At 43.1% G+C, this 26,253-nt stretch overlaps 1 protein-coding gene across 1 annotated transcript in view; it reads right to left on the reverse strand.

Moving 5' to 3' along the window:
* The window catches only part of LOC126336407 (hexamerin-like), a 42,097-nt gene extending 19,558 nt beyond the window's left edge, over window positions 1–22,539 (reverse strand). Inside the window, exons 1-4 of the mRNA XM_050000098.1 lie at window positions 22,415–22,539; window positions 12,700–12,827; window positions 6,262–6,420; window positions 822–999 (exon numbers count right to left, since the gene is read on the reverse strand). Of these exons, the coding sequence (XP_049856055.1) occupies window positions 822–999; window positions 6,262–6,420; window positions 12,700–12,827; window positions 22,415–22,493 (544 nt within the window). The 5' untranslated portion in view covers window positions 22,494–22,539. The remainder of the gene's footprint in view (window positions 1–821; window positions 1,000–6,261; window positions 6,421–12,699; window positions 12,828–22,414) is intronic.
* Between the last annotated feature and the right edge of the window lie 3,714 nt (window positions 22,540–26,253).

Raw genomic sequence — 26,253 nt, forward strand, 5'->3', positions numbered from 1 at the left:
ATATGTATTCCAGAGGGAATAAGTCTTCGTTTGTCAATCACATGAGCTCGAGATTCAGCACTCATACCCTCCACTGTGTACAGTACATCTGGTATGAAGGAGGTGTTCAAATGGTTCTGAGCACTATGGGACTTAACTTCTGGGATCATCAGTCCCCTAGAACTTAGAACTAGTTAAACCTAACTAACCCAAGGACATCACACACATCCATGTCCGAGGCAGGATTCGAACCTGCGACCGTAGCGGCCGCGCGGTTCCAAACTGTAGCGCCTAGAAGCGCTCGGCCACTTTGGCCGGCGAAGGAGATGTTATCCATCACTTACGTATACCGCAACGATTAGTGCACATAACGCTAACAACGTGTAACGATATTACACCATAGAATAATCTTGATACTGGAATGGAATGCGAATAGGAATGAAATGAAACCGCTTCAGGAAATTTAATTTTGCTCGAACATGAATCTTGTTTTCCAATTACAGGGTGAGATTGTCAGGTACCCGTCACCGAAGTGTAGCTACGTTTCGAAGACCGATTAGAGGACACTTGTCTGAGGGAGTGAGAAAAGATATTCTTTGTTCGTCACAGTTAAGAAATTAGAAACAAAACGAAATAGAAAGAACATAGTCGGCACTCTGAAACACGTTTTTCTGCCTTTTGTTTTCTCAATGACCCAAGAAAATACTTTTTGCGATCTGGCATTACACCATCACATTTTGTGAACTGCATTTATGTTCTTTTTTAATTTAAAGGAGAGCGCTGTTTCTGTTCCCACCCCCTCCCTAAAGCAGTCTTCTCATCCACCGCCCACGTCGCCTCACCTTGGAGCTTGGCGTCGTAGACTCGCTGGATGACGTCAGAAGTCATGAACAGCTCTGGGTGTATCTCGTAGATGGGCGGCAAGATAAGATCCCTCGTGTCTTCGCGCAGCCTTACAGCCATGAAGAATGCGACCAAAAACTGCCCTTTGTTCACTCGTTCACGGAGATACAGGGCCGTCTGCAAAATGGGAGAAATAAATCTTAGAGCATATGCTGATCAGGTTATTGGGAAAGATGGATGTGATACGAAAAACTTACGTAGCTGTCAAGGTATCTTATTTGACCCTACAAACATAGAGAAATGCACAATACAAACCTGTTACAAAAATATGGAAGTAAGTACAAACAAACAAACACATACGCAAAGGAGAGGGACAGAGAGCGACGGGGATGGGAGCATATAGGCTTCTACATGTCTAAGTGATAAAATACACATAAGTATAAGAAATGTTCGCCCCGATAGCTGAGTGGTCAGCGTGACGAATTGCCGTCCTATGGGCCCGGTTTCGATTCCCGGCTGCGCCGGAGATTTTCTCCGCTCAGGGACTGGGTGTTGTGTTGTCTTCATCCTTATGCGGCCCGCAGGTAGCCCAATGTGGCTCGAATGTAATAAGACCTGCACCAAGACGGACGGACCTGCCCCGCAAGGGGTCTCCTGGCCAATGACGCCAAACGCTCATTTCATTTCCAGTATAAGAAACGAATTCTCTCGAGCTTCCAGCCGCGTCAATTGGTTTAAAATCTGAAATCTGTGAAAGGAAATGGGCCACTTAATTGCCCACGTTGCTCGAGTATGGGTGTCAGTTGATCTACCTGTTTCCTCATTACCCTTAGCAATAATTAATATAGATCAAAAAGAGTAACTTTAGATCAAAGAAGCCACTTACGGAAGGTGTTCAAGCAAAACGGCTATAACAACAGCCAGATTACTCATACCATCTTTCCGAAAACATATAAGCAGGATGACCACCAATGAGTTGCCGTTCTGTGGCTCAGTAACAGGAAAAATTAGCCGTCTCCTAAAGAGGCATAAAACTGATCCGGTCTTCAGGGCTCCAGCAAAAATTTGGCAACTTATGAGGCCTGCGAAAGATGACGTAGGGCTCAGAACGCCAGAAGTATATAAAGTACTGTGTGGGTGTGGATATTTTATGTCGAACAGAGTGTGCCTGCTATTAATCAGCGCTGTGTAGAACACGAGACATGTTTTCGCATTCGGTAATCAGCGACAGCAGAGCATGCTTTGGGAAATGGACAACGTATTGCATTCGAGGAGACATCTCTTATTATACGGATTAATAGTTTCCGGGGCAGGTTAATAAAAGTAGCGATCTAGAGAAAAAATTGTGATAACACCTTCAGCTTCGAGCTAAGCACGGCTTGAGACCCGGCAGTCGGGGGGTAGAAGAGAGCGGGCAAAGAAAACATTACCTTACATGGAGCTGGAGCTACCACCAGTGACGTCACATAGGGCAGTGTGGCTATGTAGGGACGGTAGCACCAGCTGACAACATCCGAGGTGTACTCGGCTGAAAACTGTGAATTTGAAGCGGCTGGAATCTCGAGAGAATTTTATCAGTACAAATCGTAGCGAAACCATGCATTCGTGTATGTAACAGACTATGTCTAGTTAACAATTTCCGTTGAGTTTTAGGGAAGGCTTCCTAAAGTAACCTGTGCTCTCTATGACACCGAAAGCTGTGCAGTCAGTTCTTTTAATGTAAGACTGCAGGAAATTACAGCTTATTTTTCATCTCTGAAACACACGAACCTCATTAAATTACCTGGAAACACAAGGAAAAGTGGTAATTATACATGGGTGGTTATAATTAAACTTTCCCTATTTAACAAGCTATAACACGGAAACTAATTACCGTACGAGTACCAAACTTGGTAGCATTAATGTCCAGAATATGAGGTGCATGATTTCCATGCATGACAGCGCCACGGTCCAGTTGCAACTATGGCTACCTGGTACCGTGATCAGTCATCGTGATTCATACACACCTGACCTGTCATAGTGCACTTGTTGATGTGTCAGCGTGAGCTTGGACAAAAGAAACAGGACATTATTGGTGAAGCTCTATTATCAAAACAACAATAATGCTGCAGCTGCACTTCGAGAGTATCGCCGGCTGAACGGATTACGGAAGAGTCCTTATTCTCCACCTGCTGTGCACAGCATGATGAAGAAGCTCGAATCAACTGGAGAATTGGGCTTTGCTGCGGGAAGAGGCCGACGACCGGTTGCACCACAGGTGGTTGATGAAATCGCTGTTGCTATGGACTTTGCCGTTGGTTGGGAGGCTTGCGTGCCTCAGCGATACAGATGGCCGTACCGCAGCTGCAACCACAACGGAGGGGTCTCTGTTGAGAGGCCAGACAAACGTGTAGTTCCTGAAGAGGGGCAGCAGCCTTTTCAGTAGTGGCAGGGGCAACAGTCTGCATGATTGACTGATCTGGCCTTGTAACAATAACCAAAACGGCCTTGCTGTGCTGGTACTGCGAACGGCTGAAAGCAAGGGGACACTACGGCCGTAATTTTTCCCGAGGGCATGCAGCTTTACTGGATAATGGAGTGTAATCGAACTAAATTGGGTGATGCTGAGGGAACTAGATTACGAAATGAGACACTTAAAGTAGTAAAGGAGTTTTGCTATTTGGGGAGCAAAATAACTGATGATGGTCGAAGTAGACTGGCAATGGCAAGGAAAGCGTTTATGAAGAAGAGAAATTTGTTAACATCGAGTATAGATTTAAGTGTCAGGAAGTTGTCTCTGAAAGTACTTGTATGGAGTGTAGCCATCTATGGAAGTGAAACATAGACAATAAATAGCTTGAACAAGAAGAGAATAGAAGCTTTCGAAATGTGGTGCTACAGAAGAATGTTGAAGATTAGATGGGTAGAACACATAACTAATGAGGAGGTATTGAATAGAATTGGCGAGAAGAGGAGTTTTTGGCAGAACTTGACAAGAAGAAGGGACCAGTTGGTAGGACATGTTCTGAGGCATCAAGGGATCACAGATTTAGCACTGGAGGGCAGCGTGGAGGGTAAAAATCGTAGAGGGAGACCAAGAGATGAATACACTAAGCAGATTCAGAAGGATATAGGTTGCAGTAGGTACTGGGAGATGAAGAAGCTTGCACAGGACAGAGAAGCGTGGAGAGCTGCATCAAACCAGTCTCAGGACTGAAGACCACAACAACAACAACATATGGCAGACAACGTTGGGCTCAATTTCCGATCGACAGGCAGTGCGCCTGCTGTGTCACCACAGTTGAACATCCCGTGGTCCACTGTACGGAAGGTGCTTCAAGCCATTCTCCAATGACATACGTACAAGGTCCACATCGTACAGCACCTTGCGCCACAGGACGCACAACTACTTGGTGACTTCTCTCTCCATTTTCTCGCAAGGATTGAAGTGGACGAGGGCTAGCCCTGGACCATCCTATGGAGAGACGAAGCTCATTTTTCTCTGACGAGTGAGTTGAAAACACAGAATTGCCGAGTGTGGGGATCTTCACCTCCAGTCACTGTGCATGAAGTTCCCCTGTACGGCGAACGCGTTACCATATGGTGTGGCTTCACGACTACATTCGTCATTGGCCCATTCTTTTTTGAACAGGTTGGCGCTCAGTGACCAAAGACGTGCAGTGCAGTGCCATTGGCCACCGTTACTGCGATATGCTTCACCAGCATGTCATTCACGCTCTACAGGAGAGAGACGCATTGATCAACAGTTTTCATGCAAGATAGGGGCCCCACAGCTTATTGCTTGAGAAGTTTATCTGCTTCTCTGAACACATTTGGAAACGTTCAGATTATCAACCGATCGCTTCCAAATGCCTGACCGGCACGATCACCTGATCTTACTCCCTGTGATTTCCGGTTGTGGGGCTATCTGTAGGACAGGGATTACCGGGGGAACATTCACACATGTGCTGATCTGAAGCGTAGCATGTCAAGAGAGACATCCAGCATACCTACGGATATGCTTCGTTCTGCTGTGTAGAATCCAATCGTGCGCTTTCAGACTCTTCTGGACACTGATGGGCTCCATGTTGAGCCCCTTTTGTAACAGTAATTGTACTAGTATGTAGTAGTATGATGTACCATGTTATTGTTGTTGTTGTTGTTGTGGTCTTCAGTCCTGAGACTGGTTTGATGCAGCTCTCCATGCACATACAGTAAAGCTGCATGCCCTCGAGAAAAATTACGGCTGTAGTTTCCCCTTGCTTTCAGCCGTTCGCAATACCAGCACAGCAAGGCCGTTTTGGTTAACGTTACAAGGCCAGATCAGTCAATTATCCAGACTGATGCCCCTGCAACTACTGAAAAGGCTGCTGCCCCTCTTCAGGAACCACACGTTTGTCTGGCCTCTCAACAGATACCCCTCCGTTGTGGTTGCACCTACGGTACGGCCATCTGTATCGCTGAGGCACGCAAGCCTCCCCACCAACGGAAAGGTCCATGGCTCAGCAACACATTGAAAGTCTTTCAGTTGAATTGATTATGCATTATTTGTCTTCCCCATGTTCTTGACATAATGCTACCAAGTTTGGTGCCCATACAGTAATTGGTTTTCGTGTTATAACGTATTAAATAGGGAAATTTTAGTTATAACCACCCATTATATACAGTGCTTCTTGCTGAACAGTTCATATCATACTAATGTGCTACATTACTTGTGTTCTGGAATCATCTTTTTCTTGTGCTTGTGCTGCATCGGTGCTGGAGCGCTATGGTTATTAACGGATTTGGCATGGTTAAAAATGGCCTACTGCCCTTCCTGTCGCCACCCCGTGTCGCCCCCCCCTCCTACCCCCCACCCACCACACACATACAGCTCCTGGTACAGAGTATGTGCGCTCCAACTGTCTCTGCATGTATCGTTATTCGTTATTCATGTGAACGTGAGCGATAGTTTTCTGCTTGCGAATCGTGTAACTGAGATGTGACTGGGTTAACAGCCCAATATTCACCTCGTGAGATGTGGAAAACCACCTAAAATCACATCCAGCACACCGATTCACAAAGACCGGATTCGATCTGCGGCCAGCGCACCTCCCTGTTCTGAAAATGGCGCTTTAAAACGTACGGCTATCTCAGCACATCACTTGTTTCCTGGGATAAAAAAGGTAAAGGAAGTGCAGAAGAAAAGATATGCGAAAACTAATATAGAGATCATGGCTATTTTCTGTTTACTTGCGTCCCCAATCCCGTAGTATTTTAAAATTGTTCCTTTTAGGTGCGGAAGCTGTTGAGAAAAAACCAGACATAAAATGTCATTTGCAAATGAAACTATGTTTCTCTGCCTTGTATTTATAGAAGCCGCACAGATACTAAAACCTTGAATTTCTAGGTATATACACACTCTTTGTCTCTCTATAATACACACAGACAAACTCACATGGAAGCATGATGCGGAATTACCTTGTAAAAGACGTCGTAATCGTTGGCGTAGTAGAGAAGGTCGAAGACAAGTTTGATCTGATCCACATGGCGATCATCGAATACGGATATTGGCTGGTACACCGCGAGAAGCTCCTCACTGTTCAGCAACCCCACGAACATTTCAGCCACGTGTGGAACCTGAAATATGCACATGGACTGTATCAGAAGTTGTACGCTGCCACAACTGTCTCGTCGTTCGTTCCTCGCGGTCGTACGTTTAAGAATTAATACAGGGTATATCAAAAACAATCATAAGACCCAAAAAAATCACAACTATTATGTTATATGAGATATGTGCGTGAACGACGCACTGTTGGAAAGAGCAAACTCTCGACTTTTACATGGTTACCATTAGGCAGCAGCAGTGTGCGCCCGCTTCAGTTGTAGTAAAAATGGTGTCGGGACAACAACAAAAAAATGTTTTGTGTTGTAAGTTTTGCGCAGTGTGGATCAGTAATGATTATTCAGCGTGACTTTCGTACTAGGTATGGCGTGGATCCTCCTACAGCACAGAGCATTAGACGATGGCATGAACAATTCCGAGGACCAGGTTGTTCGTGTAAAGGCAAATGGCCGGGCCATCCCCGAGTGTCTCACACAGACGTCGAATGCATCCGCCGTAGTTTGAGAAGGAGTCCGCAGAAATCCGTTCTCCGTGCAGCTGGACAATTGGACATGTCCCCGATGTCCGTCTGGCGTGTGTTGCGTCGACGTTTACGCATGAAACCATACAAAACTCAGCTACTGCAAGCTCTTCGTGAAGGTGACAAACAAAATCGTGCGGTTGAAATGGCTCTAAGTACTATTGGACTTAATATCTGAGGTCATCAGTCCCCTAGAGTTAGAACTACTTAAACCTAACTAACCTAAGGACATCACACACATCCATGCCCGAGGCAGGATTCGAACCTGCGACCGTTGCAGCCGCTTGGTTCCGAACCGAGACGCCTAGAACCGTTCGGCCACCGCGGCCGGCCAACATCGTGTGGAGTTCTGTAATTTCTTTCTTGGCAAGATGGAGGATGACAGTTTTCTCCAAGGTCCTATTGTTTAGTGACGAGGCAACGTTCCATTTAAATGGAAAAGTGAACCGTCATACTGTGAGAATATGGGATACAGAACAACCACATGAAGTTGTACAACTTGAGAGGGACTCCCCGATATTTTACGTGTTTTGTGTCGTTTCACATGAAAAGATGTATGATCCATTTTTTTTTTAGCGAGAACACTGTTACAGGTGTCACGTATTCCGATATGCTTGACAAATTTTTTCCCCACGGTTGAAGACTGATTCGAACGAGTTCTTTTACCAACAGGCTGGGGCACCGCCGCACTGGTATCTGGAAGTGCGGTAAGTAATCAAACGATTACTGAGCGATGGATCGGTCGCACTGGACCAGATGCTTCAGTCTTACATTACTAGCCTCCAAGGTCTCCATAATACCCGAATGTATGTGATAATTTCTTGCGGGTGGTTTATAAAAGACTGTTTATGTGCCTCCGTTACCCACAACAAAGAATGAACTGAGACATCGCATAACAGCACCTGTGGAAGCTGTAACTCAAGACATGCTCGCTGCAGTGTGGGAACAATTTGAATGCCGTGCATCTCAAGCGGGGCGTATTGAACACCTACGAAAAGGTATGAAAAACACCTTTTTCAGTTTCCCATTAATCAAAAAACAAAATTCGTAATGTATGTTTATTAGTTTCAGAAATATAGACATGCCAAATCGGATGATTCTTTTTGATACACCCTGTATATTTCAGGTCGGAAAGGAACCTGGTCGTCTGTTTAGAGGATACGCACCAGTCACTGACGAATACCACTGATACCAAGTTAACAAATAGATTATTTAATCACATAGTACGATTAACTTTCACATACATATGAAACTGAATAGAAAATGCAATGAATGCTGTGGTCTCTGCACATTTCATTTCTTATCTCTTTATCCTGGGTACATTTGACATGTGTACGGTAATGCATACGTCTGGAGCCATCGCAGTCTGCAGAATCATTATTGGTTTCTGCATTTAAACATTTTCGTCTCCAAAAAAGCGAAGATAAGCTAGTATTTAACGTTCTATAATTCTGCACCAAACCGCTATAAAGCAGCACAGAACTGTAATTAAGCACATTTCGATTTGTGACTGTTCGCGCGAACTGGAAAGGTTTGCTTGCGCCTTTCTTCATTTGTGCCCGGTCGCTCCAACAACCCTCGATAAACAACTGCCAACAATAGTCAGTACAGACTATAATGTGTGTACGGGCAGGCCCGCCGTTACCGGGTGTTTAAGCCGCTTTTGAATTCCACAGAGAAAGCGAGGTGGTATGGTCGTTCAAACATTGGACTTGTATTTGTGAGTGCGAAATTCTTGAATCATAATTTTTAGCTAGACGTATCCTTCTGAACAAAACTGGTGACTCGAGCCGATTTAGACGTCACATCTTGGTTCAAATGGCTCTGAGCACTATGGAACTTAACTTCTAAGGTTATCAGTCCCCTAGAACTTAGAACTACTTAAACCTGAGTAACCTAAGGACATCAAACACATCAGTCCCCGAGGCAGGATTCGAACCTGCGACCGTAGCGGTTGCGCGGTTCCAGACCGTAGCGCCTAGAACAGCTCGCCACTCGGCCGGTCAGACGTCACATCTATTTGGACGTCTGCAATTACTTCTGTACTCAGAAGATCACTGTGAAGTGAGCGGTGGAGAGTTCTTCGTACACTGAACCATGTATTAAGGTTTCCTCTCCTTCCATTCACGACCAGCGAGCTGTCCTTAGTCGAATTTCGCTCTCTGTCTACAAGAATAATACACTGGAGTTCAAAATTACAGCAACAACTGGAAATGTTGCAAGATTGCGTTTATTTTGTCACAAAACAGTGTAAACAGATGATAGTAAAATAGAAACAATGTATAGAATAGAAAACGTAAACAACAGCAACATACATAACGGTAGACAAAAATGTTTTCGTTTTTTCCAACTTAGCGTATTTGCACACACATTCCAACAACTTGTTATTGTGCTCAGTACTTGCCAGACTATCTCTGGCAGCAATACAGGGCTGACAACAACCAGGCATGCTGCGAATGATGCAATAAATCTGATGTCGAGGCAATAATATCCATTCCTTCTGCAGAGATGCTCGCAAGTTTTGGAGAGTGGTTGATGGGTGCTGACGTGATGCGTCCTGTCTTAGTAATGTTGTGTTCTCTTTAGCCACTTTTATGTCGTTTCGTTGTCTCCGTAGAGCTGTACCATGGGAAGCAAGGAGAGGATGTTAGTTGGTGTCCGGTATCCTCTTTCTATGACACAAATCGCTCGCTATTAATAACTGGGCTTTTTTAATCTTAAACAAAGAGTTATTTAACTTAAGTTTCCATGTGCTGTGGTACAAGCTCTCTTCTGTTCAGTCCACTTAGTCTCAATGCTGTTGAAGTTGAAGTCCGCCATGTTCACTATAAGGTTACTATGTACTGCCTGTTTCTGTGCTAGAGGCTAAGTCTGCGGGTCCGTCTCTGTGACACGCTGGAGCTCCACAGCGTACAGACTCGAACTACCTGCCGTAATAGTTTCGAACTAAGTGGCTAAACTGGGTCCCCGGTCCTCGGCGGCGATCTTAAATACTGGCGGCTGAGAGGGCGTTGGCAGCGCCTTTCCAGCGAGTCTTTTCGTTGGGCTCTGTCAATACTCTCGTAACCTCTATGCCGCATGGTGTGCTGGCGCCAGCGTACGCCAGCACACCTAGTATCCCAGACGTTCTCTATGGGATTCTAATCGGGAGAGCGAGCAGGCCACACCGTGCATACGATATTTTCCATTTCAAAGAAAACATCAACCACCCTTGCTCTGTGATGCTGAGCATTATCGTCCGTCAGCAAGAAGTCTGGGCCCACAGAACCTCGCAACAACTGCACATGATGTGCCAAGATCTCGACACGATGCCTGACAATAGTTAAACCTTGTCGATTCACTCGTACAATTTCATTAAGAGGTGTTCGAGTGGTCAACATAACCTCTGATATCGGTCTTTGTCCACAATGTTTGGGTCCGAAAACCACTTTTTGCGTTCCCTCCAGATCCGAATCCGTCGAGAATCACTCTCCAGATCAAATCGGGACTCATGTGTGGAAAGAATATCGGCCCATTGTTCGACCATCCACTTGGCATGTTGACTACTCCACTCTAGACTTTCCCTTCTGTGGAGACTAGCCAGAGATACACACACAGCAGGTCTCTGACAGTAAAGGCCACTATGCTTAAGCCTTTTGTACAAATTTTGCCTCGATACAACACGTCCAGTGAATGCTGCGAGGTCAGATGCCAGTTGCAGTGCAGTACCAAAGCGGTAGTGTCGTGCCCTTACAGCCAAACAATGATCCTCTCTTTCTGATGTCACATGTAGCCGGTCCTGCTCTGGTCTTCGAGATACGGTTTTTGCCTCTATAAATTGTTGCCACATCCCAGAAAGAACAGAACGATTCACATTAAGCCATCGGGTCACACCAGTTTGCGACTGTTCTTCTTCAACTCTTCCTATGCCCCTCCACCACAGACAGTCTGGTAGGTGTCTTCTCTGTGCCACACTGACTGTGTACACAGCGAATGTGGATGTGAAATTACCTGGCAAACACTACCTCGTTTGATAGGTGCCCTGATGTCATCGTTGGCGTGTTTTTCTTTTGACCGAAATGCCTTCTCTGTTGCACATCACTATCGTACGGACATCTGTAGACAATTTGTATGATTATATTGTGAATTAGACACAGGACGAGGAAATAGCGGTATGTTGCTTTGATTTTGGACACCAGTGTATGTAGAAAACAATTTGTGGCTTAGTTTCCAAAACAGATTCTTAGGAATTTTTAAGTACCTTTTCACATGATATGGAGCGTCATTCTTAAGCTATCTCTTAGCTCATATTTTACAGCATTTGTTTTATACTCCCCCGAGCGTTAAACAATATGAACACTTACGCTGCCCTTCTTTCTATACGTTCAATGTACATCGTTAGCCCAACGTGATCTGGTAGTCAATCAACGACGGAAACTTGTGATGTACTTTGGAGAGAAGGATGTGTGATCACTAACCACCTCCATCGCTGTTATTTGAACGTGTCATTACTTTGCAGGAAGAACGTTATGAGATTCCCTTGAAAAACCATGCAAATCTATATTTATCCTTTGGGAAAAGACTTGAAGTTTTTTCAACATTTTTGTCGACCACCCGACGCTTAAGGAGATTTACTGCATGCTGTATGTGCTCTAGTCTGATAGTTAAACTGAGATATAGGTTTGTGACATGATACTTGATTGTCATATATCTGATTTTAATGTCACAATATACCTGAAGATGGGTTGTTTGTGACTGAAACTGTTTTTATAATTAAAGTTACATATAGCTGTGTGCAAACGATGATATTGAAGAAAAGGCGTCCTTTTGGATGAATATTTCGTATTTTTTCTGTCCTGAAGCTTTACCTGTCCTTCTTACGCACTTGATGCGTTTTTATGGTATCGGTCAGATGGGGAACTTCGTGTTCCGACCTATAACAGCTGGTGGTTAACATTAACGCTGTGGGACATAAAGTCATGAGATGTCGCTGTTAATAACGAGTCGATCTCGCGCGAGCCCTCAAAATTGCAGTAACAGGTCGAGGCATGGTTTCTGGATGGCGTCGGAATCGTGCTGGAGAGGTGCCGATGTGACCCACAATAGGCCGTCGAACGCCTCAAACTGCTCTTCAGAATGCCCACATCTCGTGGTCGTGCGGTAGCGTTCACGCTTCCCACGCCCGGGTTCCCGGGTTCGACTCCCGGCGGGGTCAGTGATTTTCTCTGCCTCGTGATGGCTGGGTGTTGTGTGCCGTCCTTAGGTTAGTTAGGTTTAAGTAGTTCTAAGTTCTAGGGGACTGATGACCATAGATGTTAAGTCCCATAGTGTTCACAGCCATTTTTTTGCTCTTCAGAGGTGTCGTGACGTCCGTTCCTCAAACACTTGAGGTTGTCTTGCGCGACGGTTTACTGAGGTGGAAACATTTGCTCCGCGACTGGAGATCCATCAAAACGCTGTTCACAACCGAATCCCGATTTCTTGCGCAGTCTCCGGTATTGTATGATTCATGAGCTCTGTACCGATTACCGTCCCATGTTCAACGCCGATAAGTCGTGATGTGCAGCCGTGGTCACTCCGCACGTGTCTGTAACGGACTGCTCACAAATCGCGTCTGTAACTGCGCCCAACAACTAGCCGCAATGTTCCGGTGTCATGCACGGCACATCTTCAAATAGGTAAATCTCTACCGCTACGTTCAGTCAGTCATTTTACTGACTAAAAATGCCCTGGAAAAGAAAGGAATTGCAGGTGCCACTATACTGCTTCCTTGGAGACGGCAGCAATTGTTTACCTGATAGTTCTGAGGTACGACCTCGTAGTCCTTGGCGATGGCAGCCATGTCCTCCCACAGCAATGGCTGGTTGGTGTGGCTCAGTAGCCGTAGCACGTCCTTCTGCCGTGTCAGCTGTACTTTATCATCTACGCAAAAAAAAAAGAACAGGTATTAGCTGTCAACTCGTTCATGGAACTGTTATTCTTTCTATACTACTATGCCTGTTAACAGCCCATAAAATTTGTGTACTTGTAAGGAGACAACGCCAACTTCACCTCACATTTTAAGGAGGGAAAAGAACACTTGCAGGACATTGTGCCAGCACTGGCGCTTGCACGAAAATTTCGATTGTGATTCTGATAGTACGCGGTTATAACATTCCAAAAGTACAGCTTTTGGTAATTTCCAAGAATGATTGCCTATCGAAGTTGGAGGGCTCCAAACGATACATATCGAACGTGCGATAGTAAATCGATTATGGGAGTCTCGTGACGCGCGTTACGAGTATGTTTCAAGTTGTCACTACAGCAACGACAAAAGAAAAGCGTCAGAGAAGCACCTGTAAATTCAAAGGAGACGACTTACCTTACTCGTCGTGGGTGTTATCGTCTTGTGACAGTCCGGGTGATGTATAAGCTACAGGGGCAATTCCTGTTACCCAGGATATCTGCCAATATCGCGCAGGAATATCGGCGGAATGTCGCATGCGTAGACTTTCGCCTGCGAACGCAAGTTGTGGAAGTATATGTACTGGAACAAGTACAGTTCGTCCCTCTGTCCTGGACGCCCTTCTCTTTTTATGGTAGACTTGACAGAATTCCGCAGCCATTCTATATTCTCAGTATGGATACTGGCGTCATCTGAAGAGACGAACTCCACAGAGTGGTTCACGAATTCGTGGTCGAACCCTTCGACTTTGAGAGTCTTGTACGACTGAAACCCGTCTGTGATGACTATTGTTCCAGGAAGTATGAAATGTTTTATGAGACCCACTAAAGTCACCTTGTCTCGGGACACTTGCGGGACCCCCTTTCTATCCCACCGAAAACCCAAATATGATCTACTTCACTTCTAGAAGGTCGTCCTCTCTGATTCTTTCGTCTAGCAATATGAAATTCGTCTACTTCTACTGTTTTATTCGGTCCACCAATCGGCACACTGTCATTTGTCACTGTCACGTAGCACACTTCTCAGCAAAACCCGAAGTAGTCACACATGGTGTTTGCCGATAACTCAGTTTCTGATGCTGTGGCTTGCGACGTGTAATCTCGAATCCATCACGACACAAGAACTACGCTCGTCTGAATCGATAATTTGGAGGACTTGAACCACATATTTTTCCCGATGCTGGTTCGCTTTCCGCAAAGTCCGCAATGAAATTGCAACGGAATCTCAGTGTCCACACTCCTCTTACGACTTACGCAGTTTCACAGACTTCGTGTCAACGCAGTCCCTCCTTTCGTCGTCCGGCAGAAGTCCCTATTTCCGGCGAAAAGTCAAACATTTGTATATGCTGAATATGCATGGAATTAGAGTTTCCCATCCGCAGAAGAAACGTGAGAAGCAGCAGACATTACACTTGCTATGAAGAGAAACCGTGTCGATTTCCCAGTGGAATCACAAACAATTACGGCGGTAATGTAATGTACACGAACTGAAGAAACAACGCAAAACTCATAAAAATGACGATCACAAACAATTGATCATAACGCGCGCCACGAGACTTCCGTAATCGATTTACTATCGCACGTTCGATATGTATCGTTCGGAACCCTCCAACTTCGATAGGCAGTCATTCTTGGAAATTACCCAGCTTTTAAACATAAACGCGCGCCGGTTGTTTTGTCACTTGCTTCACCCCACTGCAGCCGCTTAATGCTCGAGCTCCACGTACTGTACGCGCTTTGTTCTTTGTGTCAAAGTGTCCCTGACTTGTAGCTGGCGCCGGAAATCTCTTTACAATCATAACTGCAATGTAAATGAAGCAAATGAATGTGTGTGTCATTAAAGAAACAGCGTAGCGCCATTTATTTATTAACATTTCTATTGTGTGTTATTTTCTATGCATTGTAAAGGTGGCACAGTTAAAGTGTCAAGTGAAGCACATTTGCAGAAGTTGCGTTGTACTTCATCGTGGTTGGCATGACTAAATTGGAAATCGGAAATAATTATATTTTCAAAATTTTTAGGTGTGTCCATTGATGAGAGGTTAAACTGGAAGCAACACATTGATGAGTTCAGCTACGTATACTATAAGGGTTATGACAAATTTTGGTGATAAGAATCTCACTAAATTAGCTTACTATGCTTCGTTCATTCACTGCTTTCGTATGGCATCATATTCTGGGGTACATCGTTGAGTAGAAAAGTATTCATTGCTCAAAAACGTGTAATCAGAATAATTGCTGGAGCCCACCCACGGTCATTCTGCAGACATCTATATAAGGATCTAGGGATCCTCGCAGTAACCTCACAGTATATATATTCACTTATGAAAGTTGTTGTTAATAATCCAGCCCAGTTCAAAAGTAATAGCAGTGTGCATAGCTATAACACCAGGAGAAAGGATGATCTTCACTATGCAGGGTTAAATCTGACTTTGGCATAGAAAGGGGTAAATTATGCTGCCACAAAAGTCTTTGGTCATCTACCGAACATCATGAAAAGCCTGACAGATAGTCAACTAACATTTAAAAATAAATTAAAAGAATTTCTAGATGACAACTCCTTCTATGACACGTTCCACATCATTACGAAGTGTCGTATTCATGGTCTATGGAACAAGTATTAATCTAATCTAATCTGCGATTGCAGTCTTTCTCGCCGTATTCCACTGATGAATTCTTCTCGGGTTATCAGCCGAATGGTGGCGTCGTCTTGTCGCAACGTTTCAATGAGTTTCGTACCCATCACCTTCTTGCGAAGTCAGAAGATGATGAGTACGAACGTCATTGAAAGGTTGCGACGAGACGACGCCACGACTCGGCTGATAACCCGAGAAGAATTCATCACTGGAAATAATAAACTTTGTACAGGGTGTTCGGAAATTCCCGTTACAAACTTCTAGGACGTGTAGAGGAGGGTGAGTACATAGTATTTTGAATTGGAATCCAACATGGTAGTGAGGGGTTCAAATGGCTCTGAGCACTATGGGACTTAACATCGAAGGTCATCAGTCCCCTAGAACTTAGAACTACTTAAATCTAACTAACCTTAGGACATCACAAACATTCATGCCCGAGGCAGGATTCGAACCTGGGACCATAGCAGTCGCGCGGTTCCGGACTGAAGTGCCTAGAACCCCTCGGCCACCTTGGCCGGCACGGTAGTCATGGTGAGCGGTGATTACGTCGGATCGGCTGATGTCATCTAACTTCCATCCTACCTATCTGCCTTGGTTCGAGCATCATTCACGTGTCTGTGAGTGTTGGAGCGACATGGTTGAGTCTACGTTTGCCGAAAACACCGACATGATCCTGAAACCACGAAGTTCGCGGTGTTCTGAACACCGCAGTAATGCAAGAGCTGCAGGTCGTCTTTATCACGATCGTTTTCGACAACTTCTGACGCCATCGCATGCCCTCTTCGCCACAATTAAGCAACGGCTACTAGAAAGGGTACCTTCACCGTCAGCAGGCATGACTGTGATGCTACAAGGTGATAGCACACATCCGAAATGAGAGGAGCCGTACTGTATCGCCTTAAAGAGAATCCGTCAACCAGTACACTAGTACTGGCTATTAATGACTGGAATTGTAAAACAAGTCATGTACTGGCTGATGCCTAATCTATTACTTGTAATAGTGGCCGCGTTACGTACGTGTTTTCAAATGAAAGTAGCACGGGAAAGGTACGTTTCCGGAAATGGATTACACTTCAAGATACTATCTACTCATTCCACTACACAAGCCATAGAAGCCTGTAACGGGAATTTCCAAACATCCTGTATACATGAATCCAAATCAAAATAATAAACCGAAGCAACAGAACAATTGCTATCAAATGACGTCAATTGTTTTGGAATTACAATTTAATCATGCCAGTCAAGTTGAAGTATAAGGCAACTCCAACAGATGTACTTTATCTCATCTTTTCAACAGTGTCAGCTTTACAGTCCATAGAAAGAGATATATTGTTCAAATGCACTGAAGCAGATAATATCTGGTATAAGCATGCTTATTCAAATACAGAGAAACGATAATATGCTGTACGGCACTGATGAAAATGCTAAATCAAGTGAGGCAAAATTCACTGAAGTGCCAAAGAAACGTACAGGCATGCGTATTGAAATACAGAGATATGAAAACAGGCAGAAATGGCGCTGCGGTCGGCAACGCCTACATAAGACAACAAGTGTCTGGTGCGGTTACTGCAGCTACAATGGCGAATTATCAAGATTTGTATGAGTTTGAATCTGGTTGTTATAGTCGGCGCACGAGCTATGGGATACAGCATCGCTGAAGCGGAGATTTTCCCATACGACCATTTCACGAGTGTACCGTGAATATCGGGAATCCCGTAGAACATCAAATCTCCGACATCGCTGCGGCCGGAAAAAGATCCTGCAAGGGACCAACGACGACTTAAGAGAATCGTTCAACTTGACACAAGCGCGACCCTTCCGCAAACTGCTGCAGATTTCAACGCTGCGCCATCAACAGGTGTCAGCGTGCGAACCATTCAACGAAACATCATCGATATGGGCTTTCGGAGCCGAATGCTCACTCGTGTACCATTGATGACTGCACGAGACAAAGTTTTACACCTCGTCTGGGCCAGTCAACACTGACATTGGACTGTTGATGACTGGAAATGTGTTGCTTGGTCGGACGAGTCTCGCATCAAATTGTGTCGAGCGGTTGGGCGTGTACGGGTATGGAGACAACCTCACGAACCCATGGACACTGCATGTGAGCAAAGAACTGCTCAAGCTGGTGGAGCCTCTGTAATGGTGTGGCGCGTGTGCAGTTGGAGTGATATGGGACTTCCTGATACGTCTAGATACGACTCCGACAGGTGACAGGTACGTAAGCATCCTGTCTGATCACCTGCATCCATACATGTCCATCGTGCATTCCAACGGACTTTGGCAATTTCAATTGATTGCTGTGGCTGATATCTCGCTAGTGTGATTTTTTTCTCCTTAAAATATGACGTCAAGTTGCCGATGTCCCCTTGTTAGCATACAGGAGCAATTCGAATGACAACACATACAAACATAGGTAGACGATTGGAATGAGAGATGCAGGTAATTTACACACTTATATTTATGTCTAAAAATCTCTGACATTGTAGTTTTGGCAATGGTGAGAAAGAAGCACGGCATTTGCTTCGTTATCTGAGATTGACCGATGACGGCCGAAAGCGGTAATTTCGTTTGAAATTGTTGTGACTGATCCAGGCAATGAATTATAACCAAAACAAACAATCACAGTGCGTTTCCAGTTCAACTTAAATGTCGTTCTCTCCAAAATCTCTTTATCTCTCGTGCTATTCATCCGGTCGTCGTTTTCAACTACACTAAATACAGCAACTAGTCAACTTGTTTTTGATTTTACTGTTAATTTACACAGTTTCCTTTTCTGTTTGTAGTTTATGCAATGTTTTAGTTTCGTTTAGTTGATCTTCGAGACTATCTGAAAACTTGTTTCATTGAATTATTCTGTTTATGGTTGAGGATTTATGGATCTGAAAATTTCCTCCATGGTTGGTGAGAATAATTTTGATGAGCTGAAACCTCCTTGCCTGATACGTTTTTCATTTCAAAATTTCCCTCCATCTTGAGTAACGCTAAAGGAAACTGTGGCACTGACATGTAATTGTTCAGTTCACTAATGTAGATTGGATCTGTTAACTTTTTTCTTCATCCTTGGTGGTCTGAGGTGGTTGAACCTGAGTGAACATCTTTCTAAGCATTTACGAATCTTATGATAATAATTTTCGTTTTGGATCTCTCTATGTTCTACAGAATGAAACCAGTTCTTTCATGCCGTAAGCGTTTTACCGTAGTTGATTGAAAGCCATCATCGGTGGTCTGAAATAGAAAGGTTTGACTATTACAACTACTAACGAAAGGACCGGGTAGAGCACGATGAAACAAGTAAACTATCCCTTAAACAGAAGTCTGGAAACCAATAATTTCCCTGATATGACGTATTACTATCCTCGAATGCAATGTCCTTGAGGACAATCACGTTACTACAGGTGTTTCACATGGCCACCGTTCTTGTCAAAGCAGGCTTCATCACGTCTCCTCTCACTGATGCCCACACAAGTTAAATAATCCGAATCTACTGACGACCATCCAAAATGCATTCCTGGAGGTCAGCGACGTTGCCAGCAGGGCCGGAATACATCAAAGCTCTCAAGGATCCGCACAGAAAACAATCCAACGGTTTCAAGTCTGGGGGACCTGTGACGCAATGGGCTGGCTGCTGTTCTAGGCGCTTCAGTCTGGAACTACGCGGCTGCTACGGTCACAGGTTCGAATCCTGCCTCGGACATGGATGTGTATGATGTCCTTAGGTTTGTTAGGTAGTTCTAAGTCTAGGGGACTGATGTTAAGTCCCATAGTGGTTGGAGCCATTAGAACCATTTGTGACGCAATGCTATTTGATAGCCACAACCGATACATTGCAATTGCAGGCTTCCTCGGCGTATTTCAGCTATGAAATCTTCACGGGTTATCAGCCGAGTGGCGTCGTCTTCCAGTCGCAACGTTTCATGGATTGCATATCCATAATCTTCAGGCGAAGTGTCGCGATGTTGTCGGTCCAGCGTCTGCAAAGGCGCGCGACAGACACCATCCCTACACTTTTGAAATCCATTTAAGTCCAGTTTAATTGTATCTGTAACGATAGTATACGAAGCTGGGATTCCGAAAACATAATCTTCTCGGTTATTTGAAATGTATCAAGAAAACACAAGTTACGTTTAGAGCAAAAACGTGTATAAGAACAGAAAAGCGTTCAAAATTGTCTTCCTGACACTATTTTATTCATGTAATCACTATAATCTTTAGTGTTTAAAGGAGCTGTGCACACGACAGAACTAATGAAAAAGAAGCAGTTGTAAACAATCGCCTGCTAATGTTTTGGGCTATTTATGATGGCGGCATGGCCCTCCCACTCTGGCTTCAAAACGAGGTACAGCGTTAAGTCTATAGTGCCGTCTCCATTGTTTTTTATCTCCATGGTTTCAGTACTGCAGACTTTTAGAATTCTCGACGGACACATAAATTTTGAACTAGCTGGAACATTTTGATAACTTGTCAATAAATATTTATTGGCCTATCTAAAAATAGGAAAGCCAATAAACTTTGCACCCCTATAATTAAAAAGCAGAATGAATAGTGCAGGCCAGATAATTTCGTCGACGTTGCTTGTTTTGTAGCGTCTGCAATAAACAGTTCATTAGTATCGAACGCAGTGACTATAAACTATTTACATTAAATGTAAACGAGCTGTGTCTTCTTGAAGTGAAGCGTTGGTTCTTAATCTGTGTTCTTGTAACCGGCCAGACTATAATAACTGAATTGAAGCTTCGTTGCTGTGTTATTCAAATAAAACAAAATAAGAATTCGCATACTCCGTCAACACTTCGTACGATTTACGTCGAAATCTGCGCACGCGACGACGCCACAGCCTAAAAGAATCACATATTAAAATACCTAAAGTGAAGACAAGATCGCGACAACCTAACACCAGCTTCAAGGTGCGCGGTATAAATTGCAGGCCAGTTAAATTTTGGCCACCCTATGCATACGGTAATTCCTCCAGGTCAGTGGTTCTAAACCTGGGGGTAATTATCCCCCTGCGGATAAAAATGAAAAACAAAAGGAATCTATTGTGTTTCTGTTACGAAGTTAAATTATTTTTTAGTGTTGATTAGTATTATCACTCTTTTGTAATACAGTAATATTGACCATATAAGTTACCAATAATTAAATTATTTTCAGTACTACCTTTAATGTGACAGTTTGATGGAAGTTACAGCAGCTGAAAGGACTATACAACATGAACATCTTCTCCCTCACATAACTCACCCACTACACACGTACATTGTACCATGTATCTATGACAGGGAAATTGAGATACACACATCACATATGCTTAAAGAAAATACCCTCTCCAAGTTGTGGGTAGTTCTCACAATGGACAACAAATTATTTCATATTTCAATTTTCAACAGATAAACTAATTGACAGCACAACACAATAGTAACTTTACGAAAGTTATTTGCAACTGCGGAATCTTTCAGACATTAGCTGCATTAGGTATGTAGATATTATCTAATCGGTGACACATAAAAATTTGTGCCGGACCAGCGATCGAACTCTGATTTCCCGCTTGTTACGAGCACTCGCCTTAACCAACCGGCTATCCGAGCACGCTTCCCGGATTGACGCAACCTTCCATTTGTCATATTTCCTAACTAAGTCTTCCAACTTCAGTCACTTCAAAAGTTACGAGTCTAAGAGGTCCAGCAATAAATAAAAATCTACGAAGTATAGTGCACACATTTCAACTCGGTTGACTTTAGATGGGTGTGCATGGTGTGTGAAACAGGTGTCGATACGGAGTTCTGTAACAAATGCGTACCGTCAATGTGGATATTTAGCTTTCTTCTCTCAGAAGGAGTTGTACGTAGCACTCGCAACGTACTCTGAATTGTTTCATCACTTTATAAAGAAAGGTTGTTAGAAACAATCAGTTGCAACTGTCTCACTGAATCATTAATATGTGACTGAACAGAAAAACTACAGAAACTAAATATAAATTATCTTCCGTTATTTTAAAAATAAACGTGTTCAAAAAAATTCTTTTTCATTCTGAAGCAGCCTCTTGACGATCAATAAGATTGACAACATTTTACGGATGCTCAATAATATTGATCACCTAGAAGTGATATTGAGAGATTGCGCAATAATATTAAGACATCAAAAAATTTGGAAATATACTGCGCTGCCAGGAAGTGTTGTGTTGTTGTGTGGAAAATGAGTTCAAAAGAGACGAAAGAGCATTATTACTAGAGTGCGTCGAAATTCTATTCCCGATGTTGTGGGATGTTACGACAGATGAGTACTAAAACAGATGATGAATCGTATGATTTGTTGCTCAGAAAATATGCTGTATGGCCACGAAGGAAGATGTTTTTAAGAAACTGATTAATGCAACTGCTTTTCCAAGTCCTTTGCTGTCTCTGAAAGAATTACAATGTCATCGGCGATCCTCAAAGTTTTTATTTCTTCTCCATGAATTTTAATACCTACTCCGAACTTTTCTTTATTTTCCTTTACTGCTTGCTCAATATACAGATTGAATAAGATAGGGGAGAGGCTACAACCCTGTCTCACTCCCTTCCCAACCACTGCTTCTCTTTCATGTCCCTCGACTTTTATAACTGCCATCTGGTTTCTGTACAAATTGTAAATAGCCTTTCCCTCCCTGTATTTTACCAGTCACCTTCAGAATTTGAATATAGGAAAAAACTAATACGTCTTTAAGGCCTGACCCTGGGGTGGCAGAAGATGAAGATTATTATGGATTGTTATTGACCGTCTAGGGACCACTTAAAGTTTTGTTAGGCACCAATGTTGATGGCGGTAAGGGCAGGGTGGGTACCAATTAGTATCTCATTGCAATAGGGGGTAATGGGTCTTAGAAAGGTTGGAAAGCACTGCCCTAGGACGTCCCTACAAACATTTAGGAAATTAACAGAGCTGTGTACTTACTTTCTGGGCAGCCTTGCTCTTCTGGATCGGCAGCGGCGAAGGCCAGCAGAGTGAGCAGAGCTACCGCGGTGGTCTTCATGTCTCGCGGAGTGCTGTCGGTCGAGTTCTGGCATGGGGGCTGCCGACGGGGCCGCCTTATAGGCCGCAGATCACCGCTATCTGCGCTCGTTAGCTCGCGCCGCTCCCTTGTCACCTGGGATTCTTCCGCTCGGGCGCGGAACGCTTCGCCATCTCGGCGCGGTGAGTCAAGACCCCATCTGACGGGTTCCAGACCACCTGGAGCACGTGATTCGGTAACTAACTCCGTGCAGTCGCATCCACATCGGCGCCGAGGGAGCTGCCGCGATGGTAAGGCACTGGATTTGCACCTGCGAGGACGTCGGTTCAGACAGCACGAGAGCCCACGACCAGAATTTTTGAGTTACAGCAGTGCGGCCCGAACCAAAACAAATCGATAGATTCGATTACCCTAAACCAAGAAAACATTAATTTCAGAAATTTATCGCGTCGCTTCTGATCTGACCACATTTTCAAAGATGTCAACCATATTTTCGAACTGTGTCGTAGCAGTAAGTCTGATTTTCGGAAGGTAATTGAATGATTGATCTAAGATACCTTATAAAAGCGTTTCTGACTCTAAAATCCGCGTTACTAATAGATTTGGGTTATTTAGTGCCCAAAATTCATTTTTCAGAAGAAAATCTGGGTACTTTCCATTTTGAGACCGTTTTGCAGACGTAGAAAAATTTTGCCGGTAAATAACAAAACATTACGTCTGAGAATTGTCGGCCATGATAAAATAAGTTGCCCATATGGAGATAGAAACGATATAAGACAAATTTAGTGCATCACCTTACCAATCAGACAACTTTTCCATACTAAAAATGGTAAATAAAATACTCTGAGATGTATGAAAGCCTGTGTTTGCAAGCCAATCAACAAGATACAACCGTCAAATTCTGAGATGATTAATTAAGAGTTTACTCGAAACTTTCGTACTGAAATAGAAGGATTTTTTAAATAAAATGGACAGATGAAAACTGGGATAAAATCTGTGAATTATAGTTTATTAGAAGTCAACAAATGTAAATGTTTCTAATCATTGTCGGCCTTATCATCATCATCGTCGTCATCAAAATCACTCTCCAGGTCATTATCAATAACTTCATGCCTTTACGTGAAAAAAAGACAATTAATCAAAATCACTAGTTTCTTTATAAAAATTATACAGGAAAATTCAACTGTACCTCTGGTGAATATTGATTCTTCGTCTAAAATAACGTCGCTTGTTTCTGATAGATGCCTATGGAAGAACCACAAAGAATCCAAACTTTTCAATGTTAATGAATTTTGCCAACAGCCGTACACTTGAAGATATTTTATTTTATTCGCAAAGCAACCAGCTGCGGCAATTCATTTTGCCACCTTCAGCCCCCTGCACAATAAGATAGTATACATGTAGTAATATAAGGGTGTACAAATCAAGCTTACAGGAAGTGACAGGTAATCACAATACCATTTAATCTTAAAAATGGAAGTATTGGCTTAAATCAAATCTATGTGTACATCCAGCATAATGGACTAAAACATGTTTATATATTTGTTAGAAGCGTTAAACCAAATCTCTGCGTATATGCAGCACAATAAACTAAAAACATGTGTACATATTTGTTAGTCATAAAACTATTTAACATCACAGATGTACAAGGGAGCATGTAAATTCATTAAAAAGATCAGCACTAGACAGTGTACAACAAGAGCTCCGCTGAAAAAAGCTCGTCTTTTTTATAATAAAATCCTATACAATTCTTTTGGATGAGGAACCGCTTAGTATATATGTGTACCAATATTCATGTAAAATAAAATGTCACACAGTAAGTTATGAAATACAATACTGTGCATATTTACGGCCCAGGGAATATCACAGATGGTAAGACAAGTAGTTTCCACAGCATCGAAAATAACTTGACGCAAAACCCGACGGCAGTCGACGTATTAAGACAAAATAGCATGCATAGCGATCAATAAGAATATTCAGATCTTGCGGTTTAGGTTACATAGTAAATCCGAATAAAAGATATGGTTTGGTTTCCTTTATATCACTTAACAGGTCAGCATTACCGCAAGGCAAGTCATCTAAGTTCGCAGCCGACAACACTGACTCTCTAATAAACTAACCGGGTCCTAATCATACTCACCAGGTGTAGCCAATACATACCGAATTCCCACAAGTGAATTGGGGAATGTGTCAATTTTGGTCTAAAAAGCAACTGGCTAAAATGTAGTACCTGCCAATAGGTAACACTAGTTTTCATTATAAGGAAGCATTAAATGCTTCATTGTCATAAGTATAAAAATAGCATATAAGATACCAATAAACCGAAAACATGGTCACTGATAAACATATGCTGCCTACCAAGGGAGTAGATTGCTATAAAGCCGCGGTTCTAGGCGCTCAGTCCGGAACCGCGCGACTGCTACGGTCGCAGGTTTGAATCCTGCCTCGGGCATGGATATGTGTGATGTCCTTAGGTTAGTTAGATTTAATTAGTTCTAAGTTCTAGGGGACTGATGACCACAGATGTTAAGTCCCATAGTGCTCAGAGCCATTTTTTTTTTGTTGCTATAAAGCGAATACAAAGAGTTGCAGAAACCAAGATCTACGAGCTCATATGAAGGTGACATATAGTAAGCTTAATGTAAACAATCATTGTGTTACAGTAAGGCTGAAAAATTACGTTCACTATAAGATTCATAGACAACAAAATATAGGAGAAGAACTGTGTATTGTCGGAAACATAATGGTAAACCGTGTAAGGGCTTAAATAATGTAGAGGTACTTAAATATTGCTGAGCAGAAGCAGGATCTATCATCCATAGGAAAGTCTCCAAAAATAACAATATGAAATTTACGCCAATAAGTCCCAGAAACTACGTCTGACTAGACCCTAACATGCCAAAATCATTATGGGTTATTCTAGCTAAATGGTGCTATAGTTAGAGTAGTTAGAGGAAGATCACTCTACTGGAATACAGTGTGTCGCTATCAAAGTACATGTCTCACTCACAGAACCGAACATATCACGGTGAAACTCCTCGAAAGCCTAGTATCGGCGAACATGTATCGTCAAGGAAACATGTATCGTCAAGGAAATGATGGAAGCGTAAACAGTGACAGCTATCTATGTACTCACAACCAAAATCAAGACCCCACCGCGCCCTATTATAGGTCAAAAGGATCTCTTACATGACAGGCACTTCCATAAAACAGTCCCAGTGGACTACTGACAGTAGCACCACTGACAAAGACAACCATGTGAAGGACAAACTGGTCTGTACGAAAAGAACATCGTATGCTGACCAGTAAATGTAAAATGCTTTACAAAAACCTATTCGACCTCACATTGAGAGAACTTCAACACAGTAATACTGTAATTCTAGCTGAAACCCAATGTATTGGTCCATCATATGAAAAAAAAAAAAAAAGTTACACCGAAGTATTCCACTATTACTGAAGTCAGCCCATGAAAATATATAACCATCAAACACTACTGTTCATACCGAAAACAAAACGGAAGGTTAATAAAACATGACAACAACTCTTCAGCTGTCAACCTATACCATTTAACAGGGGTTAAAATAGCAGTGCTAACACGTATTACACTTAGACAGAGCGATATCTATGAAAAGAAAGTGAACGACCGTAATGTCATCAAAATACGGTAACACTACTGTTGATACCGCAAACAAAACGGAAGGTCAGTAAAACCTAACAACAAATCTTTAGCTTTCTGAATAAAATATCTTAAAGTGTACGACCGTTGGTAAAATTTATTGAC

The sequence above is a fragment of the Schistocerca gregaria genome, chromosome 2 (assembly GCF_023897955.1).
Source record: "Schistocerca gregaria isolate iqSchGreg1 chromosome 2, iqSchGreg1.2, whole genome shotgun sequence".
NCBI lineage: Eukaryota > Metazoa > Arthropoda > Insecta > Orthoptera > Acrididae > Schistocerca > Schistocerca gregaria.